The sequence below is a fragment of the Coregonus lavaretus genome (assembly GCF_964263955.1).
Source record: "Coregonus lavaretus genome assembly, chromosome: 40".
Lineage (NCBI taxonomy): Eukaryota > Metazoa > Chordata > Actinopteri > Salmoniformes > Salmonidae > Coregonus > Coregonus lavaretus.
The window spans coordinates 8,250,233-8,269,052 of record NC_140027.1 but is presented as its reverse complement, the minus strand read 5'-3'; the positions used below and the strand labels follow the sequence as shown (position 1 = coordinate 8,269,052).

General features: G+C 41.4%; 1 protein-coding gene across 1 annotated transcript; it reads right to left on the bottom strand.

Moving 5' to 3' along the window:
- Positions 1-2,422: 2,422 nt before the first annotated feature.
- LOC311113528 (COMM domain-containing protein 1-like) lies at positions 2,423-16,349 on the bottom strand (the record flags this gene model as incomplete). The annotated part of the gene is given in 4 exon segments (XM_084156770.1): positions 2,423-3,406; positions 15,300-15,587; positions 16,126-16,320; positions 16,323-16,349. Coding segments are annotated over 4 exon segments (618 nt in total). The 3' UTR covers positions 2,423-3,298.
- Between the last annotated feature and the right edge of the window lie 2,471 nt (positions 16,350-18,820).

Sequence of the window (18,820 nt, the reverse complement as noted above, 5' to 3'; positions counted from 1 at the left end):
TTGAATGCATGGCTTCAAATATGTTTTCAGTTAGTGTTGTTTGTTACTGTGGATCACTGACAATGACTAACCCACATCTTCATGTCACCCTCCCCCAGTCAACACAGCTATTACAGTGTTTCTGTCTCAGGTTGGCATTTATTGTCATGAATCTTGCCCTGGAGGCAGCTCTGCAGAGTGGTCACTATAGCTGGCACAGCCACAAAGTCATAAAATCTGATTTTAAACCTAACCCTAACCTTAACCTTAACCACACCTATAACCCTAATGCAGTGGTATTCAAACTTTTTCAGCGGGGCCATCATTTTTTCCACCACAATTTCTGGGGATTTCATTTTTAACAATAATTTATCGTGACCCCACCCCACCCCAAATCTAATGACACAACCTTATCAGTACATTTCGATTTTTACATCAACAAATAACCTTCAATTCATTACATTTTCAACACTTATCAAAATGAAAAGAAACCAATAAATACATTTACTCAAGAACATTTTATTTTTCAAATTATCTTTCTCAAAAACGTTTGTATATTGTCCATACAATAATCTGTACTCTTAATTATTTTTTCTTCTTTAAAAAATAATAATTGGCGACTCAACTAGGCCAATTTGTACTTTGCAGCTGGCGCAGCTAGCAGAAATCGCTCAGTTCTGCCTGCAGGGCAAGATTCATGACAATAAACGTCAACCTACATTTCTGTCTTGCCTTTACAGAACCAAATGCTCCACTGTGATTACCATCTATTTTATGAGCTTGTGGTCCCAAGTTCATATGTGAACTCTATAATTATATGTATTGTTTGTATCTTGAGATGGGTAAATACAGAGTATATACAATGTGTACAAAACATTAAGGGCACTTTCCTAATGTGGAGTTGCACCCCCCTTTGCCCTCAGAACAGCCTCAATTCGTCGGGGCATGGACTCTACAAAGGTATCGAAAGTGTCCCACAGGAATGCTGGCCCACGTTGACTCCAATGCTTCCCACAGTTGTGTCAAAATGGCTGGATGTCCTTTGGGTGTTGGACCATTCTTGATACACACAGGAAACTGTTGAGCATGAAAAACCCAGCAATGTTGCAGTTCTTGACACACTCAAACCGGTGCACCTGGTTCCACTACCAAAACCCCTTCAAAGGCACTTAAATCGTTTGTCTTGCCCATTCACCCTCTGAATGGCACACATACACAATCCATGTCTCAAGTCTTAAAAATCCTTCTTTAATCTGTCTCCTCTCCTTCATCTCCACTGATTGAATGGATTTAACAGGTCCATGTCATGGAAAGAGCAGATGTTCCTAATGTTTTGTACACTCATTGTATACTGTAAGTGATATGCTTTCATATACAACATTCTATGCTCTTTACAGTAAGATGTACTTTCAAAATAATAACTAAACAAAATTGTCTGCAGACTTCAATGAAATATAGTAGGATGTAATGTTGGATGAAATGTTTTAGAAAGTAAAACCTCTTATGGAGAGGTTTTGGCTGGTGATTCAGGATACAGGCGTTTCCGGTACACACACCTCAACTTCCTCTTTACAGTAATCTTATAGTAAGTCCTCTTTAACATAACTTTCCCAGCAGTGTCACACTGGTCGTTTCATCCTTCAGGGAAGGGGGAAGTTGAGGTGTGTGAGCTTTTTCTTCACTTGAGAATGGCAAAAACCCTGTGTTCTCCAGTCAACCCAACAACATTAAGACTCTAAAAGGAAGTGACAATGTAATTAAATCCATTTCAAGCCTCTCAAAGTTCCTAATTTCCCAGTTCAATAGTCAACTCCGGTTGCTGTACACACACACACACAGTCTTACGTAGCTGACAGTGCCTGGATTATGTAGTTGACTTGGGTTACGGAGTTGATGATGACTGGATTACGGAGCTGATTTTGGTTACTTACTGTAGTTGACGGCGTGAGGATGTGAATGTACAACAGAAGACGTGGGTTATAGGGCCTACAGGTCAACTCAGCTCACGGCAGATGAGTAAACCACCAAATCTTCTCAACCCGTTGGTCTCATCACTGCCTCTTGTGACCACAATCATCATGTCAATACAACCATATTAAAGATTCCCCAAGGCCCGAAATCTTCCTCCTATCACTTTACAAGGAGGGTGTGTACTTGTGTACGAGGGTGTATCAGCTCCCTGTAAAGGGTGTGTATGAATCAACTTTCCTCACCTTATCAAAGCCTCGAGCGCCATTCTCTCCACCCTGTCAGGAAGCCAGCCGCCCCTCCTCCACTCCCCACTTCAGAGGCAACAGTGCCAGTCCGTGCAAGTCGGCTTGGTTGTCAAACAGGAACACTATAGCTACCGTCCAGACTTTGAACAGGAAGATTCGAGGAGGACAAGATACTGAGGTGACCCATGGTTCTTGGAATGCGGACGACGCAGAAAGTATTAATGAGGTCCTTTAACTTTGTTTTATTAATTACAAAGACAAAATGAAAAGCAGCCTTTGATACACTTTGTCACAGTTTAATAAAACATTTTAACACCTGGTCCAAAGTGTTTAGCTTGGTAGCCTGATATCCCATTCTGCAAATGGGGGTAACAAGATGACATGAACCTCCATTAGAGCTGGGCGATATGGACAAAAATCCATATCACGATAAATTGACTGAATTATCACGATAACGACAAACTAAACAATACATTTATAACATGAATGTGCACCAGTTACTTATTTTGTATTACCCTTAAAACTACTACTTTGAATGTTGAAGCTATCAATTATCCAGTTAGAAATAGCGCATATTAGCAGACTTACAGCATTTAACTACACATTCCTCTAGTAAAGGCTTCTTATCTTTATTGTCAATATCAGTAAAATTTCCTAGATAAATGACCAGAGACATTTCCATAATTTTGCTTTTCAACAATGAAAAGTCTTTCCAATCAATCCAAAATAAATGAGACAAGAAAATAAGGATATTTAAGACATTGGGCCATTTGGGACAGCACGTGGGCCTGTCCAGGGGGGTGCAACCATACAACATATTCAGTAATTATTTTGCATGTAGAACAGATAGGCTGGTCTGTCATGTAGAATAGCAAATCTTGTCAGTTCAATTTCTAGCCAGTGTGTACAGTAAATAAGGTATAAAGATACATCTATATAAGGCATATTTGTCCTGTCTGCTGTAAGGCAGGCTAATGTTTCCTGTCCAAGTCATAGAATGAAGGGAAATGACAGGAAAAGACAGGAAACCACAATTTATTTTACAGAATGGGAGCCTTCCTCTCTTTCTATTACACACACACACACACACACACATTTAGACCCTAGCTGCGGTGTACAATGGTGTCGATGCTCTCCTGGATCTCAGCCATCTTCTTCAGCACCTGGTTCACCTTCGCCTCGTCAAACTCCAGACACACAAAGTCTGAGTCCTGGAAGGAAAACGAGAACGGAAAAGGGATGGGGGAAGGAAGGAAGGAATGAAGGAGAAGGGAAATGTAAAATGTTATTAAGACCAAGACAACAGGCAGTAGAGCCTACTTCATGGATGATGGTTTGAGGGCTGTAGCTCAACTGACGTGACATCAGAAACATCGTGAACCTTAACTGCAGAAGGAGCAGTTCACAACAAGTCCTATTTTAAGGTCCGGCCTCTCAGCCACATAAAGTGGGAGCAAAGGTCAGATTAGGAAACGCCTATAAACATCCACTGAGTGACATCATAGAGCTGTAAGAACTAGACTTTGTTTTGCAGTGGTGCTAAAGATGGGACCTGAGATCTAAGCCAGTTTGTGACCTCCGTTGAGCCTTTTGAAAGCTTATTCAACACTTTGTGCTACAGGAAGAGGTGTGTGGGAAAAAGGGGTCAGAAAGTTGAACAGAAAGAGGAAGCTAGGACCAGGATGTGGTCTAGACACACTCAGTTAGGAACACTTGTTCTTTCTCTTTCCAACGGACAACAAACTAAAAAGGACTAATGGAAATAAACATTAATGAATAAGCCATTATAAATGCTTCTACATTATTTTTTTATAAAGGTTTATAAATGATGAAACTCATTTGTAAATAGTTTATTAACGCTTATTCAAGAGTTATTTTCAACATGATACCAAGAAAATAACACAGTGGACAAAGATGAAGATTTCAGAAGATTGTTGTAAGTGCGGTAAGATGACCTAGAGGTACATGTAGCAACACTTACTGACACAAATAAAAGGCAACAGTTGGCCTAAATATAGCGACACTTTGCCTGTAGCACAGTCATTTGAGTTTTCCCCATTTATAACAGTGCCCCTTGAAACTATCACTTTCGTTCTCTCTTACCCTCTTCTGAGGCATTTCAAAAATAGCCTCCAATATCCCTAGTGAGAATGTGACCTTTAACCAGCGTGCCATCAAAGAGAGATGACGACAGGAACAGGGGATAAGGAGAAATGAGGGAAAAGAAGGAGAAGACCTCTAAAAAAAACAGTTGACTGTCCAAGGGCATCCATACCCCTTGGAGAGCTACTTTTGAGTCTTAACATGATGTTATGTGGCATCATGTTTAACTCAATGGTCAGTTAGGACTAGAATAAATATAGAAGCTGATCACAGAACAGTGAAGTAAAGTCAGGAGAGCAACTATAGCACCTGCCCTTAAAGGAAAACTCCACCCAAAAAACTATATTTTGGTATGTTTCATTAGTCTATTGTTGATATAGTCCCAAAATGTTTTGCATGTCCGCAATCAAGTTTTCAAAATATATAACAAATATAAATACATCATACCGGCTGTATTTCTGTATTTTGAAAGTTATACATCTTGAAAAGTTGAATGCTGACATGCAAAACATTTTGGGATATTTGAGTCTGAGTATATTTTCAAATGAGTCGCAGTATACACAGACCATGTGCAGACCGGGTGATTAGCTTATCTACTCCTCAATTTCTATGATGTGTAGCGTCTTCATTACATGCCACTGAAAAATGAATGAACGTCCCTTGGTGGCCGCAATAGGACACGAGCCCCTCCATCTGTCCATGTCATTGTTAGTCTGATTGTTCCCGAGAGTGGACATCACCACACAATGGCCCTATCACCTCTCTTAAAGAACCGTTGCCTGGTTACTGGCTACCGCTGCCCTATTTCTTTCCACCGTCGTTTGTTTGTTTGAAGCGTGTCTGTTGCCCGGGACGATTCAGTGTTCATTTCAGTTGGCGAGAGAGAAGACCCTCTTGAACTTGTCTATCCACCTCAGCTTAATGGAATGCCAGGCGCATTGTTAAACTGTCACTCAAGTCTATAAAACACAAACATTGTGGCTTAGTGATTAGGACTTGATAGATCAAGTTAAGATGAAGTTTCACTGTGTAATGTTGCATAGGCTGAATGAACACTAAACGCCCTGAACACCTATAATAATTTACTTTTATTAGGCTGCAAAACAGTTACTGTATAAGTGCTCCACATTAGCTTTAATACCATCAATTTACTGTTCACCAACTTGTTTAGCCTACTAAATTTTCAACTAAGTACCGTATGAGGCACACCTTAATCCTAATCTTCCTCTACTCTCAGGTGAAAATAGGTAGTAAATTCACCATAGTGACAGCAACTGAATTTATGAATAACTCCTCTCATACAACAGCACAGTAGAGACTTCAACTAAGTGGTGTCTTGTCTTCAAGGGCGTGCTGCTCCACTGGCCTCATTTTCAGTACCAGGGGAGTGGCAGACTGTCACAGATTTGAGGGAAATGGGAGCCCCATTGCCATTGGCAATGAAGCTGGCCAGCCCCAACTGCCTCAGACACCAGAGCGACTGCTTACACCAGTAGCACCGGCAGCTAACATCACCTGTACACGTTCTCAAATGTGCTTGACCCCACAGTGACCCACATCCACACAGTGCCACATGCCCATTCGGCTGGACATGACAAAACACAGGTAACCAGGGGTGTATATTCATTAGCGCACAAAGTAGCAAACGTTTTGCAACAAAAACAGGCGTTTCTTATTGGAAAAATTCAGGTAGGTCCTGTTTGGTTACTAGTGAAGACATTCCTTATACTGTATGTTGAATGATACAAGTGTTTATTCTGTTTGGTTAAGTATGTGTTGTTATGCTAGCCAGGTGTGGAGGGAAAAATGCATTGAGAAAGAACTACGTTGCAGACCATCGATGCACTCTAAAAGTGTTTTTAAGTTCTCTTTGAGGGAGCATTAACAGTATGCATGCGTTTATGTTTAGCCTACACACTGCTAACAGCAAAATAAACGGAATGATATGCTATATAGGCCTACACAGCATACCTGGCACAATTAACCGAGAATGGTTTGCTAACGGGCGACTGTAAAATGTGTAATACAAAAGGACACATAGAAGACACTGAATACAAACTGTAACTTTAGACACACTACAGGTCAGACAGGTCAACCGAAAGACAACTATAAGCCTATCCAATCTATCTTTCATCACCATTGTGTGCATAACCAATAACCACCAATCACTCCTTAGGTCTGAATACAGTAGTTTCACAAGTTGGGCTGCGTCTCAAGTCATGGCAATCTATTCCATTTAGTGCACTACTTTTGAGGGCCATAGGCTCTAATCAAAAACAGTGCACTATATAGGGAATACAGTGCCATTTGGGATGCACACAGAGTTAGAATGCTGACTCACTGTTGCTACACCCATTCCTCTCTTCAGTATTGGAGGCACCTGAGAACCGGATCTGTCATCATATATTAGAGATCTAATTGAATACACTCAATAGGCCACGCCCAGGATCGCACGGCACGCTAATGCATTTGTTTACTGGAAAAACAATAACAAGACATGAGATGATGAGAGAGCTAGCCAAAATGGAGCCGGGGCTTATCGTGAGATATGATACCCCAACCTGGTCTCAGAGTATTTCGTATTATTCTGTATGTAAAACCGATACACTAAATTTGGTATGGTATGTAGTCATTTGTGGATGTCCATCAACCATTTAATATGATATGTTACGAATTACAATTCGTATTATGTAACAAATTTGAAAACGTACAATATGTTACAAATTTGCAAACATACAATATGTTAAGAATTTGCAAAACGTATGATATGTTACGAATTCTAGCAAGGTGGCGAACATTAGCTAGCTGACTAACGTTAGCTAGGCTAGGGTTAAGTTTAGGAGTTAGGTTAAAGGGTAAGGGTTAATGTTAGGGTTAGGGGAAGGGTTAGCTAACATGCTAAGTAGTTGCAAAGTAGCTAAAAAGTAGTAAGTAGTTGAAAAATTGCTAATTTGCTAAAATGCTAAAGTTGTCTGTGACCTTTGAATTGTTAGACGTTCACGTTTTACGCCCAACCTTAAGTAATCATCTGTCTTATGTAACCATACCAAACGTAACATATACTAATTTGAGTGGGCTGGCTTTACATTTACTATGTTACATCTAGTCTATGAGACCAGGCTGGATACCCTGGGAATACAAGTGTGCTCCCGTTACTGTTATCGAGAGACAACAAACGGAAGAATGATGGGAGAGAAGACAACCGGAAAATTGTCATTTAAGACTTCACTGTGCAGTCCTCTGAGAAATCTCCTGTGTGGAGAGAAGAATTGGTCATGCCTTCTGTGTTTGCCATTGATTGACATATAGGTAAACACATTGACATGTAAGAACAGTAATAAGCCAGCATACTGAGAAAATAGGACAGGGAGATAATGTGTAATAAGCAATCACCCTCCTCTACTTTCAATGTCTTTTGACTCTCCCCCTCCAATTAAAGACACCTAATGTTACATTCCAGCTATCATCTATAGGCAGGAATTGGAATACCTCATACCTATCATATTTCTTCACTTTCCTAACTCTTGAATTGGCGCACACACACAGAACAAACCTTCCCTTTTGACACTTTGGTCAAAAACAATTTGGTCATAGGGATTCAATCAACATTCTTTCTGCCTGACGGCTGATATTGTTAGTGCATTATGTCTTTGACTTCACAAGGTAAAGGAGGTTGGGTTGGGTCGCTGTGGGTAAAGACACTGCCTAACAACAGAGACAAACAACCCAAGCCTGTTTTGTAAATCATCAAACGTAAGACTGGGAGCTCCTCTCGACTCCACGGATCACTGGTGCAAAGCACTGTCTGTCAAATGTAATGCACTTACAGTAGTCAAATGTAATGCACTTACAGTAGTCTCCCGAGTGGCGCAGTGGTCTAAGGCACTGCATCGCTGTGCCACTAGAGATCCTGGTTCGAATCCAGGCTCTGTCGTAGCCGGCCGTGACCGGGAGACCAATGGGGCAGCGCACTATTCGCCCCAGCGTCGTCTAGGGTAGGGGAGGGAATGGCCGGCAGGGATGTAGCTCAGTTGGTAGAGCATGGCGTTTGCAACGCCAGGGTTGTGGGTTCGATTCCCACGGGGGTATAAAAAAATTAAAGAATGTAAGTCGCTCTGGATAAGAGCGTCTGCTAAATGACGTAAATGTAGGAGAACTAAGGCTTAGGCTGTCATGCAGATGAAAAGTCAAGAGCAACAACTGGATGGCCTTGGTTAATGGTGTCCAGTAGGACAAAACGTTTTACAATGGGAAAAACAAATACGTGTTCTTATTGGACGAGATCCTGTAGCACCTCCATTTTGAAATGTTTCATAACATTTCGTGCCTACAGAAGAGGAACATGTGCTATATGAAATGTAAGAATGTGGAAACTACACCCTCATACATTACCCACATAGTATGTGGGTAATGTCCAGCCTACCGGACATAGGCTGGACATGTTCCGCTTTTTTAGCCACATAATCACTGGGCAAATGATTGTGAACTGTTACAGAACCAATTTGGTTCTGTAGACTCGTGCAACTGTTTGTTTTACAGATGTGACCTTGTTAATCTTACTGCACACAGACTACCAATGGTCCATTGGCCTCTAGCTTGCATGCTGTAATTGTGCTACTAGATTACAAAGTGAAGTTATTGATTTACCACGTTATTGTAAGACAGTCTCTCCCACTGCCAAATAAAAATAAAAATGTCAACAGACCACTTCTATTCACCCGAGTAAAAATGATGTCTTCATAAATCGGCTTTGAATCTGCTTTAGTATCCATGAAAAGGCACAATGGCTGTGGTTACAGCAAGGATGTGATTGGGTCAGATTAGAATATCTTTTTGATCCCAGATAAAAGCTGAAGCTCCATTGGGAATGGAGCAGACACCACCCAGCCCATTATTAGGCTATACCAAGTTTATTTAAGTAAAGTGGGAGCGGAAGCTATACTCCATTTTAGCTCAAGTCTACAGGGAGCTTCCGATTCAGAGTAAATAGGCCTGTGTGTTGAATGAAAATGGGCCACTCCGGTCTATTAGAAGATGAGACATGCAAAAGGAACAAGAAGCCATTTGAAATATTGTCTTGATTGTATTCTGTAAATTTCATATATTTTTTCCTGTTAAATTAGGTCATTTTTGGGCAATATTTCTGGGGGAGCCCTTTTGGCTCAAGAGTACCCTCAGAAGCAAAAGTTCTGTATAGCCTTTTCAAGCAGTTGACTCTATAGAGTCAAGACTATAGAAGCATTAGCGGGACAAACTAACCCACCAACCAACCAACCATAGGATGGATGTAGCTCAGTCATGCAGATAAGAAGACGTCCAATAGCTGGAATAGAGCCAGTTTGGTGCTTTGGCCGTTGGTGATTAAGATGAGGAAAGGGGCGGGGCAAGCTGATCCTAGGGCTGTTGCGGTGACCGTATTCGGTCACAAGTCATGAAGGCAGTCAAATTCCACATGACCGTTTAGTCACGGTAATTAGGCTTCTCCAAGCTCTGATGCTGCTGATGGTCATTAGTAGCCTACCAAACCTGTTAACTACCTGGTACTCAGCACTCTATTGTCCCTCTAATCACTCTGACATCAATGCAAATGTATTCGAAAATCTAATCAAACACTTCATGAGAGCCCATGAGCTCATGTTGCGCAACATTTCTATAGGCTACGCAATTGCGGGAGAAAACAGAGTGATGGCCGTTAATAAAAAGAGGATCCCATCAGCTTTCTATAGGCTAGGCCTACTATATTTATTTCTCAACTTTCCTAATATTAAGCACATTGCTTATATTTACAACAGGCATATAGCCTACCTGGCTGGCATGAAAATAAACCACGGGGAAAAGCGTCCTCCATTCGCTATTTAAGTGCATTTCCCGCTGCCCCTGTTTCGATACAGGTGCATGATAATGGTCCATTCTAAATCAAAACAAATGTCAAACATATTATTTAGTATATGTAAAGACTATATTAAATCAAGAATAGTCTGATGGGTGACAATATTAGCCTATCACTTGTGAATGATATATTATCACTTGTGAATGATGTCCAGCATAAGAAACAATACCTTTGTTTTGCGACTTGTTCGAATCATAGTTGCACACCTCATGTAGCCTAGCCCATAGGCCTATATGTTTTAATAAGGTTTGTATCACAACTAAAGTGGCCAAATAACTTCTTAAAATTAAGCACATTAATCCGCTTTACAAGGGGTGTAGAGCCTAACTGGCATACATAAGCAGCGCGTGAGTTTCAAGTTTGGGGAAGATCATTTTCACCATAAAAATGCACCTTTATAATAAAAGCATTATATGTAGAATTGCATTTGCGGTCACTTTTGATAATAGTGTTTTCCGCTAATGGAACATTTGCGCTTATAGCCTACTACCATGTGCGCATTGCTGCACTTATAATGTGAAGAAATAGCCTAATAGTTTATCAACATTTTAAGCTAAACGTTCTGATATGTTGCGTCAGCCACATTGCATAAAAAAGGTTTTTTGATGCTAGTGGTTGTATTAATTTGGGATCTATCGCATCCCACAACTGTCCCAGACTATGTTTGGAATATTTATTTCTCGCACAGAGTAGGTCGACTTTTGTACTATGGGGGATAGTAGATTGACATAGGCTAGTCCTTTTGCTGTTCGTTAGGCCTACTCATCTTGTTGGCTGTCGAAAAGTATGTGGACAGTTCTTCCAATATCTTCAATATGCACCTCGGAATTGGATAAGGACGCGCGCAGTTGCATCCCGGATGTGTCTGTCTTCACTTGTAGCCTGTGAGAAAGACCCGATCACGTGACGGAGAGCGGTGTGAAGAAAGACGCTTTGGATTGCGCAGCACACTCAGGGAGAAGGGCACAACGCAGCACTAAAGTTACATTAATAACTCTAAATTATGCATATAGGAGTACCTATTTCTTTGTTAACCGCTCAACACAGAATAGTGCGCACTCCCTCAAATTGTTTGGAGAAAATATTTATATTTTATTCAGCTTTGTTCAATTGTATTCTTCTTACTATAAAATAATGCGATGGAATTATAAGCAAATCTTGTTTGCTAAATGAACTAGTGTAGCCCACAGCCATTTGGCATAGCCACATCAGGACCTAACATAAGGACACCTCAGAGTATGCTATTATTTTCTTCTGAAATAGACTACATTTTATTCATATCATGCTTCATTAGACCTAAAATAAAAAATGTATTTATTGTGAAGGTGTAGGCTATATTACATGGATTTATTAGACTTTTTAAAATGGCTTGTAGGCTGTGTGTGGAAGCCAGGAAATGCTAAATGTGTTTATGTTAATTAATGATCAATTACCGTGAGATCGACATTTATTTGCTCGACAATCACCGGCTGACGAAATTCCGTGACCGCCACAGCCCTAGCTGATCCCAGACCTGTAACCTCCATGGTGGTGGCTTCAGCTGGGGTCTGTCAGTTGACTTGGTGTGTCCCCCAAATGGCACCCTATTCTCTCTGGTCAAAAGTAATGCCCTATAGGGAATAGGGTGCCATTTGGGACGCACCCTTCAAAATACTTTCCCCCTCTCAGATGCTCTATGGATTATCCACGTGGACATCTGGGCCGCGGCGTCCATAGCGACTTTAATATTTTTCCTTCTGATCAACAGTACCAGTCAAAGGTTTAGACACACCTACTCATTCAAGGATTTTTTTTTATTTTGTACTATTTTCTACATTGTAGAATAATAGTGAAGACATCAAAACTATGAAATAACACATATGGAATCATGTAGTAACCAAAAAAGTGTTAAACAAATCAAAATATACTTTATATTCTTCAAAGTAGCCACCCTTTGCCTTGATAACAGCTTTGCACACTCTTGGCATTCTCTCAACCAACAGTCTTTTCCAACAGTCTTGAAGGAGTTCCCACATATGCTGAACACTTGTTGGCTGCTTTTCCTTCACTCTGCAGTCCAACTCATCCCAAACCATCTCAACTGGGTTGAGGTCGGGTGATTGTGGAGGCCAGGTCATCTGATGCAGCACTCCATCACTCTCCTTGGTCAAATAGCCATTACACAGCCTGGAGGTGTGTTTTGGGTCATTGTCCTGTTGAAAAACAAATGATAGTCCCACTAAGCGCAAACCAGATGGGATTGCGTATCGCTGCAGAATGCTGTGGTAGACATGCTGGTTAAGTATGCCTTGAATTCTAAATAAATCACAGTGTCACCAGCAAAGCACCCCCACACCTCCATGCTTTACGGTTGGAAATACACATGCAGATATCATCCGTTCACCTACTCTGCGTCTCACAAGGACATGGCGGTTGGAACCAAAAATCTCAAATTTGGACTCAGACCAAAGGACAGATTTGCACCGGTCGAATGTCCATTGCTCGTGTCTCTTGGCACAAGCAAGTCTCTTCTTATTGGTGTCCTTTAGTAGTGGTTTCTTTGCAGCAATTCGACCATGAAGGCCTGATTCACGCAGTCTCCTCTGAACAGTTGATGTTGAGATGTGTCTGTTACTTGAACTCTGTGATTCATTTATTTGGGCTGCAATCTGAGGTGCAGTTAACTCTAATGAACTTATCCTCTGCAGCAGAGGTAACTCTGGGTCTTCCATTCCTGTGGCGGTCCTCATGAGAGCCAGTTTCATCATAGCACTTGATGGTTTTTGCGACTGCACTTGAAGAAATGTTCAAAGTTCTTGAAATGTTTCCGGATTGACTGACCTTCATGTCTTAAAGTAATGATGGACTGTTATTTCTCTTTGCTTATTTGAGCGGTTCTTGCCATAATATGGACTTGGTCTTTTACCAAATAGGGCCATCTTCTGTATACCACCCCTACCTTGTCACAACACAACTGATTGGCTCAAACGCATTAAGAAGGAAATAAATTCCACAAATTAACAAGGCACACCTGTTCATTTAAATGAATTCCAGGTGACTACCTCATGAAGCTGGTTGAGAGAATGCCAAGAATGTGCAAAGCTGTCATCAGGGCAAAGGGTGGCTACTTTGAAGAATCTCAAATATAAAATATATTTTGATTTGTTTAACACTTGTTTGGTTACTACATGATTCCATATGTGTTATTTCATAGTTTTGATGTCTTTACCATTATTCTACAATGTAGAAAATAGTACAAATAAAGAAAAACCATGGAACGAGTAGGTGTGTCCAAACTTTTGACTGGTACTGTATGACCAAACCAAAGCCAATCAACATTTTGCATCATTTTATATATAGCTTATAGATACATAGGTTACAGATGGGCCTAAGTCATTTAACCCATTCAAGTCGTAGAGATTAAATTAAATGAAATCCCACAGCATCCTAACCTAAAGCATTTAGAATTATCTTGATATGAGAGTATGAGCCTATAGACCGGTTACCTTTACTGGCTATAAAGGACTTTTAATGGTAGGGACAAAGAAAATATATGGATTCATTGACATGGATGATGTAGATTACAACACAGTGCACTATAAAAAGTATGAGAATCAATCATGGATATAATAATCAACTAAATATAGTGTGGTGGTTTAAAGAAAAAGCTGTAGTAGGGGCAGAAAAAGCTCTACACTTACAATGTACTTTTCTTTTACGAATTGATACAATAATCATATTCCCTGGGACTGATCTGCCTACTGTACACTGCAATGTAGTCTCACTGACTGTAGTACTAGATCTACTCGTCTTCACATTCTAACAATGTTTTACCTTACATTAGGGCAATTCCACAGTAACAGTGATGCTGTGACACACAATCCGTCATTCTAGTAGCCCTTGTGCACAGAGTTTTATGGTTTGTTTAACTTAGCAATCATTGGTTTTTGTTTGACATACATTTTAAAGTCAAAAATCTGAGTCTCAGCATCACTGTTACCAGGGAATTTTCCATTACCATGTTTTGGACCATTGTCTTCTGACACTCCTACGCAACGCTCGTCTGTCAACCGACCAGCAGGCGATATTGTTGCATTGTCTATCTGGCGTAAGACAATGCTTTTGTCACCCATAATTGTGAAACCTTTTTTTCCTGGAACTCTCCCTGCTACTAATACCTAGAAGAGAAGACACTGTAGTGTCACCAGCTAATACCAGACTAAAGGGATTGAAGCTGGAGCCAAGTCGCCATCTCAGCAGAGCCACAGAGATGCCAACTCTCCACAACAACGCTGGCCGATAACATGATATAGGCCAGGGAAAAACAAAAAAAGGCACACACAGGACTAGTCTTTTGGCCTGACCAAATGAACACCACTTTTGCAACAACAAAAAATGTGTGCCATTAAAAAGCCATACCAGGATGCTTAGATGTGTTGTGATAAAAGGGGTTACAGTGATACTATTGAAATTCCAGTATAGTCCCAACCCTCAATTATGGATGCATCCCAAAGGCCACTCTATTTCCTATATAGTGCACTACTTTGACCAGAGCTCATAGGGTCAGAAATAGTGCACTATATAGGGAATATATAGGGAATGGGGTGTCATTTGGGACACAGCTATGTGTTAGGTTGAGGACTAACAGGTGAGAGGCAGACTAGTATATGTAGTGCTGGTACAGACACAAAAATGTGGAACTATGACAAAGTAATAAATATACTGCTAAAACAGGAAAGAGGAAGGTGAGAAGAAAATCCCTGATGTGTTCTGAATGACGTGCTCTACAGCTTCCATATAGTTTGCATAGTCCTACATTATATTGACATTACATTTCCTAGAGGTTCAACTATGCATGACTCGGTGGCCCGGGTGGGTGGAGATTTCAATTTAGGACTAATTAGATAGTTTAAAATCAAAATGTGCAAACTCCGCCCACCTGGGGCCCATTAAGGAACAAGTCCGGAGGAGAAATCCTGTTGATTTCCATACGTTACTATGTCTGAAAGCACAATTGGGGAATCAAAACATATAACTTTGGTCTAATTGCAGGTAGCCATGTAATGTGCTTGTACAGTCAGTGTGACTGGTATTTTAGAGTGTGGGCCTCTTCCCCCCCTTTCCCTTGTCACCTCTCCAGCCCTGCCCAGTTCCAGCTCCACCAGGGCCACGGGACTGCTGGTGGCCCCCCCTCTGCTGGCCGAGGTCTGGAGGTCCACCCTCCAGGTGAGGCCCTTCAGGCCAGGCTCCCAGCGGCTCTGGCCCAGCAGGCTCTCCATCACCCGGGCCCGGTGGCTTTTCCAGAACCGGGAGAGGGCGGCCGCCTGCTCAGCGCTCACACCCCCCGTGCCCTGCTTCCTGGTCTGGGCAGTCAGGTAGGCTTCCAGCTGGGCCTGGTCCATGTTAGCAGTGGCGATGGACTGAGAGGGGGAGAATCAAAGATTTGTTAGTCTAACAAAGAGGTTGACGTTTTTCCAGTTGTATTATCTTGTTCTGGTCAAGATAGAAATGTAGAAACAATGTCACCTCCACACCAAGGACATTGGAGGGAAATATGTGTTTACACAAGTGTTCTAGTGCTGCCATCTAGTGAAAGGTAAATCTCAGCCTGTAGGGCAGACAAACTCATTGAAAACGACTGTTGTCAACATGAATGAATCCAAACACCCTATCCTAGCAATTTATTTACAAGGCCTTTTGTTTAGTATAGTACAAATTAAATTAACTGATTGAGCTGAAAGGTTTGTTTTAGTAAGATTTTACAGACAGCAAATAAAGACAATAGAGAAACAGGTATCAAGCATATGGGCTGCAGGACTAGGTTGAGCATTTGAAACATGCAACTGTTTGCTACCTATAGCCTATCCCTATAATCATGTAGCTAGTTACATTTATCAAATCAATCAACACAAGAGGACTCAGCTTAGAATAATGTCAAAATGCAGAAGTTGACAGTACCTTTAAAAGACCTTTCATCTTTTCATGCATCGCGCGAAACTCCTCCTGCGTTAAGTCTGGATAAAGCTCATTTTTCAAAAGTTCCTCTGTTATTTCAGCATTATTATAATACACTATTTGTGCTATTCCATTCAGCAAACCGTTCAAAGATTTCGCTGTTTCGACATCCGCCATGTTCCAGTCCCACAAGTCACGTTACTCCTGTCATGTGTATATCCGCTCATTGGTTTGATTGGCCTACATATCCAAGAACCCCGCCCAAACTAAACAGAACAGAAACAAAATAACTACAATAGCCTAATGGAAGTATGTTAATTGTTGTACAGTCTCAAAATCAGTCTTATATGTTTATTTATTCACATCAATAGTAAAGTGGGGAAGTCCTGAAATGAGAGAACGAAAAACATATTAGCATCAAGGTACAAATTGTGTCACTGCACGTGTTTGCTACATTTTGTGTAGCTAAATGCATTCTTGCATTGTGTACGTACGATATAAATTAGGCTTAAGACAATTGCATTAGGCTAGTCCTAAGTATATACTACTGTACTATTACACAATTAATATATGGCAGTTTTACCTGCATCTTCCATCCAGAACTAACCCATTTAAATGAATGATATATAGTAATTGATTCTTGAAGAATATAAGTTATAAATGCCTCATGAGTTTAGTTCAATACACACACTAATATTCCATGCAATAAATTGGCTACTTTCGGTTTCATTTCTTCAATCTTCAGCCTCCCAGCCTTATGCCCTACCAGGATAATAACCGGAAAACACTAACTAGAAGGACACAGAATAGGCACAACAAGAAAGCTGCAACAACAGATCTACAGTATTTCATAAATAAGGTACAGTGGAAGTATGCATGTATGTATGTATGTGTGTGTGTGTGTGTGTGTGTGTGTATGTGTGTGTGTGTGTGTGTGTATGTGTATGTGCGCGCGTGTGTATTCATGGAAACAGGCGCCACAGGTTGTTTTCTCCATTTGGCATCGCATCTGTAACATCAAACACCTATTATTGTACAGTTTGTGAATTACAATATCAGCCAGTACTAACAATAATCTTAACAAATGACAAAATATTTTTTTGTGTTTGAATATAAACAGAGGTTCACAAGCTACTGACCTCAAATCATAAACTACTATGAAGTTTGAGAGCAGCATTACATGCAGAACACAGGAGGTTGGTGGAACCTTAATTGAGGAGGACAGGCTCGTGGTAATGGCTGGAGCGGAATTAATGGAATGGTATCAAATACGTTAAACAAATGGTTTCCAGGTGTTTGATGCCATTCCATTCGTTCCGTTCTGGCCATTATTATGAGCCGTCCTCCCCTGAGCAGCCTCCTGTGATGCAGAATGAGGTTAGAATAGGTAGAGCTTTGTGGCTCAGAGAATGAGGATGGTAGAGTGGGTAGGTTGTATTAGGTTGTTATAGGTTGTGGCAGGATCAGGAAAGAAAGGTATTTGGCTTCAGTCCATTCAATCCAGTAGGGTACAACATTGTGGAACTCTCACATAGAAATACAATATAGATACAAAAGCATGTGGACACCCCTTCAAATAAGTGGATTCGGCTATTTCAGCCACACACGTTTCTGACAGGTGTATCGAGCACACAGCCATGCATTCTCCATAGACAAACATTGACAGTAGAATGACTTTTAACGTGGCACCGTCATAGGATGCCACCTTTCCAACAAGTCAGTTTGTCAAATTTCTGCCCTACTAGAGCTGCCCCGGTCAACTGTAAGTGCTGTTATTGTGAAGTGGAAACGTCTAGGAGCAGCAACGGCTCAGCCGAGAAGTGGTAGGCCACACAAGCTCACAGAATGGGACCGCCAAGTGCTGAAGAGCGTAGCGCGTAAAAATCGTCTGTCCTCGGTTGCAACACTCCCTACCGAGTTCCAAACTGCCTCTGGAAGCAACATCAGCACAATAACTGTTAGTCGGGAGCTTCATTAAGTTTGTTTCCATTGCCGAGCAGCCGCACAGTAACCTAGAGTGTGGAGGCTGTTATAGCAGCAAAGGGGTGACCAACTCCATATTAATATCCATGAATTTGGAATGAGATGTTCGGAAAGTATTCAGACCCCTTGACTTTTTCCCAATTTTGTTACGTTACAGCCTTGTTCTATGATGCTACAAGCTTGGCACATCTGTATTTGGGGAGTTTCTCCCATTCTTCTCTGCAGATCCTCTCAAGCTCTGTCAGGTTGGATGGGGAGCGTCACTGCACAGCTATTTTCAGGTCTCTCCAGAGATGTTCGATCGGGTTCAAGTCCGGGCTCTGGCTGGGCCACTCAAGGACATTCAGAGACTTGTCCCGAAGCCACTCATGCGTTGTCTTGGCTGTGTGTTTAGGGTTGTTGTCCTGTTGGAAGGTGAACCTTCGCCCCAGTCTGAGGTCCTGAGTGCTCTGGAGCAGGTTTTCATCAAGGATCTCTCTGTACTTTGCTCCGTTAATCTTTCCCTCGATCCTGACTAGTCTCCCAGTCCCTGCCGCTGAAAAACATCCTCACAGCTTGCTGCGGCCACCACCATGCTTCCCCGTAGGGATGGTGCCACGTTTCCTCCAGATGTGACGCTTGGCATTCAGGCCAAAGAGTTCAATATTGGTTTAATCAGACCAGAGAAACCTGTTTCTCATGGTCTGAGAGTCCTTTAGGTGCCTTTTGGCAAACT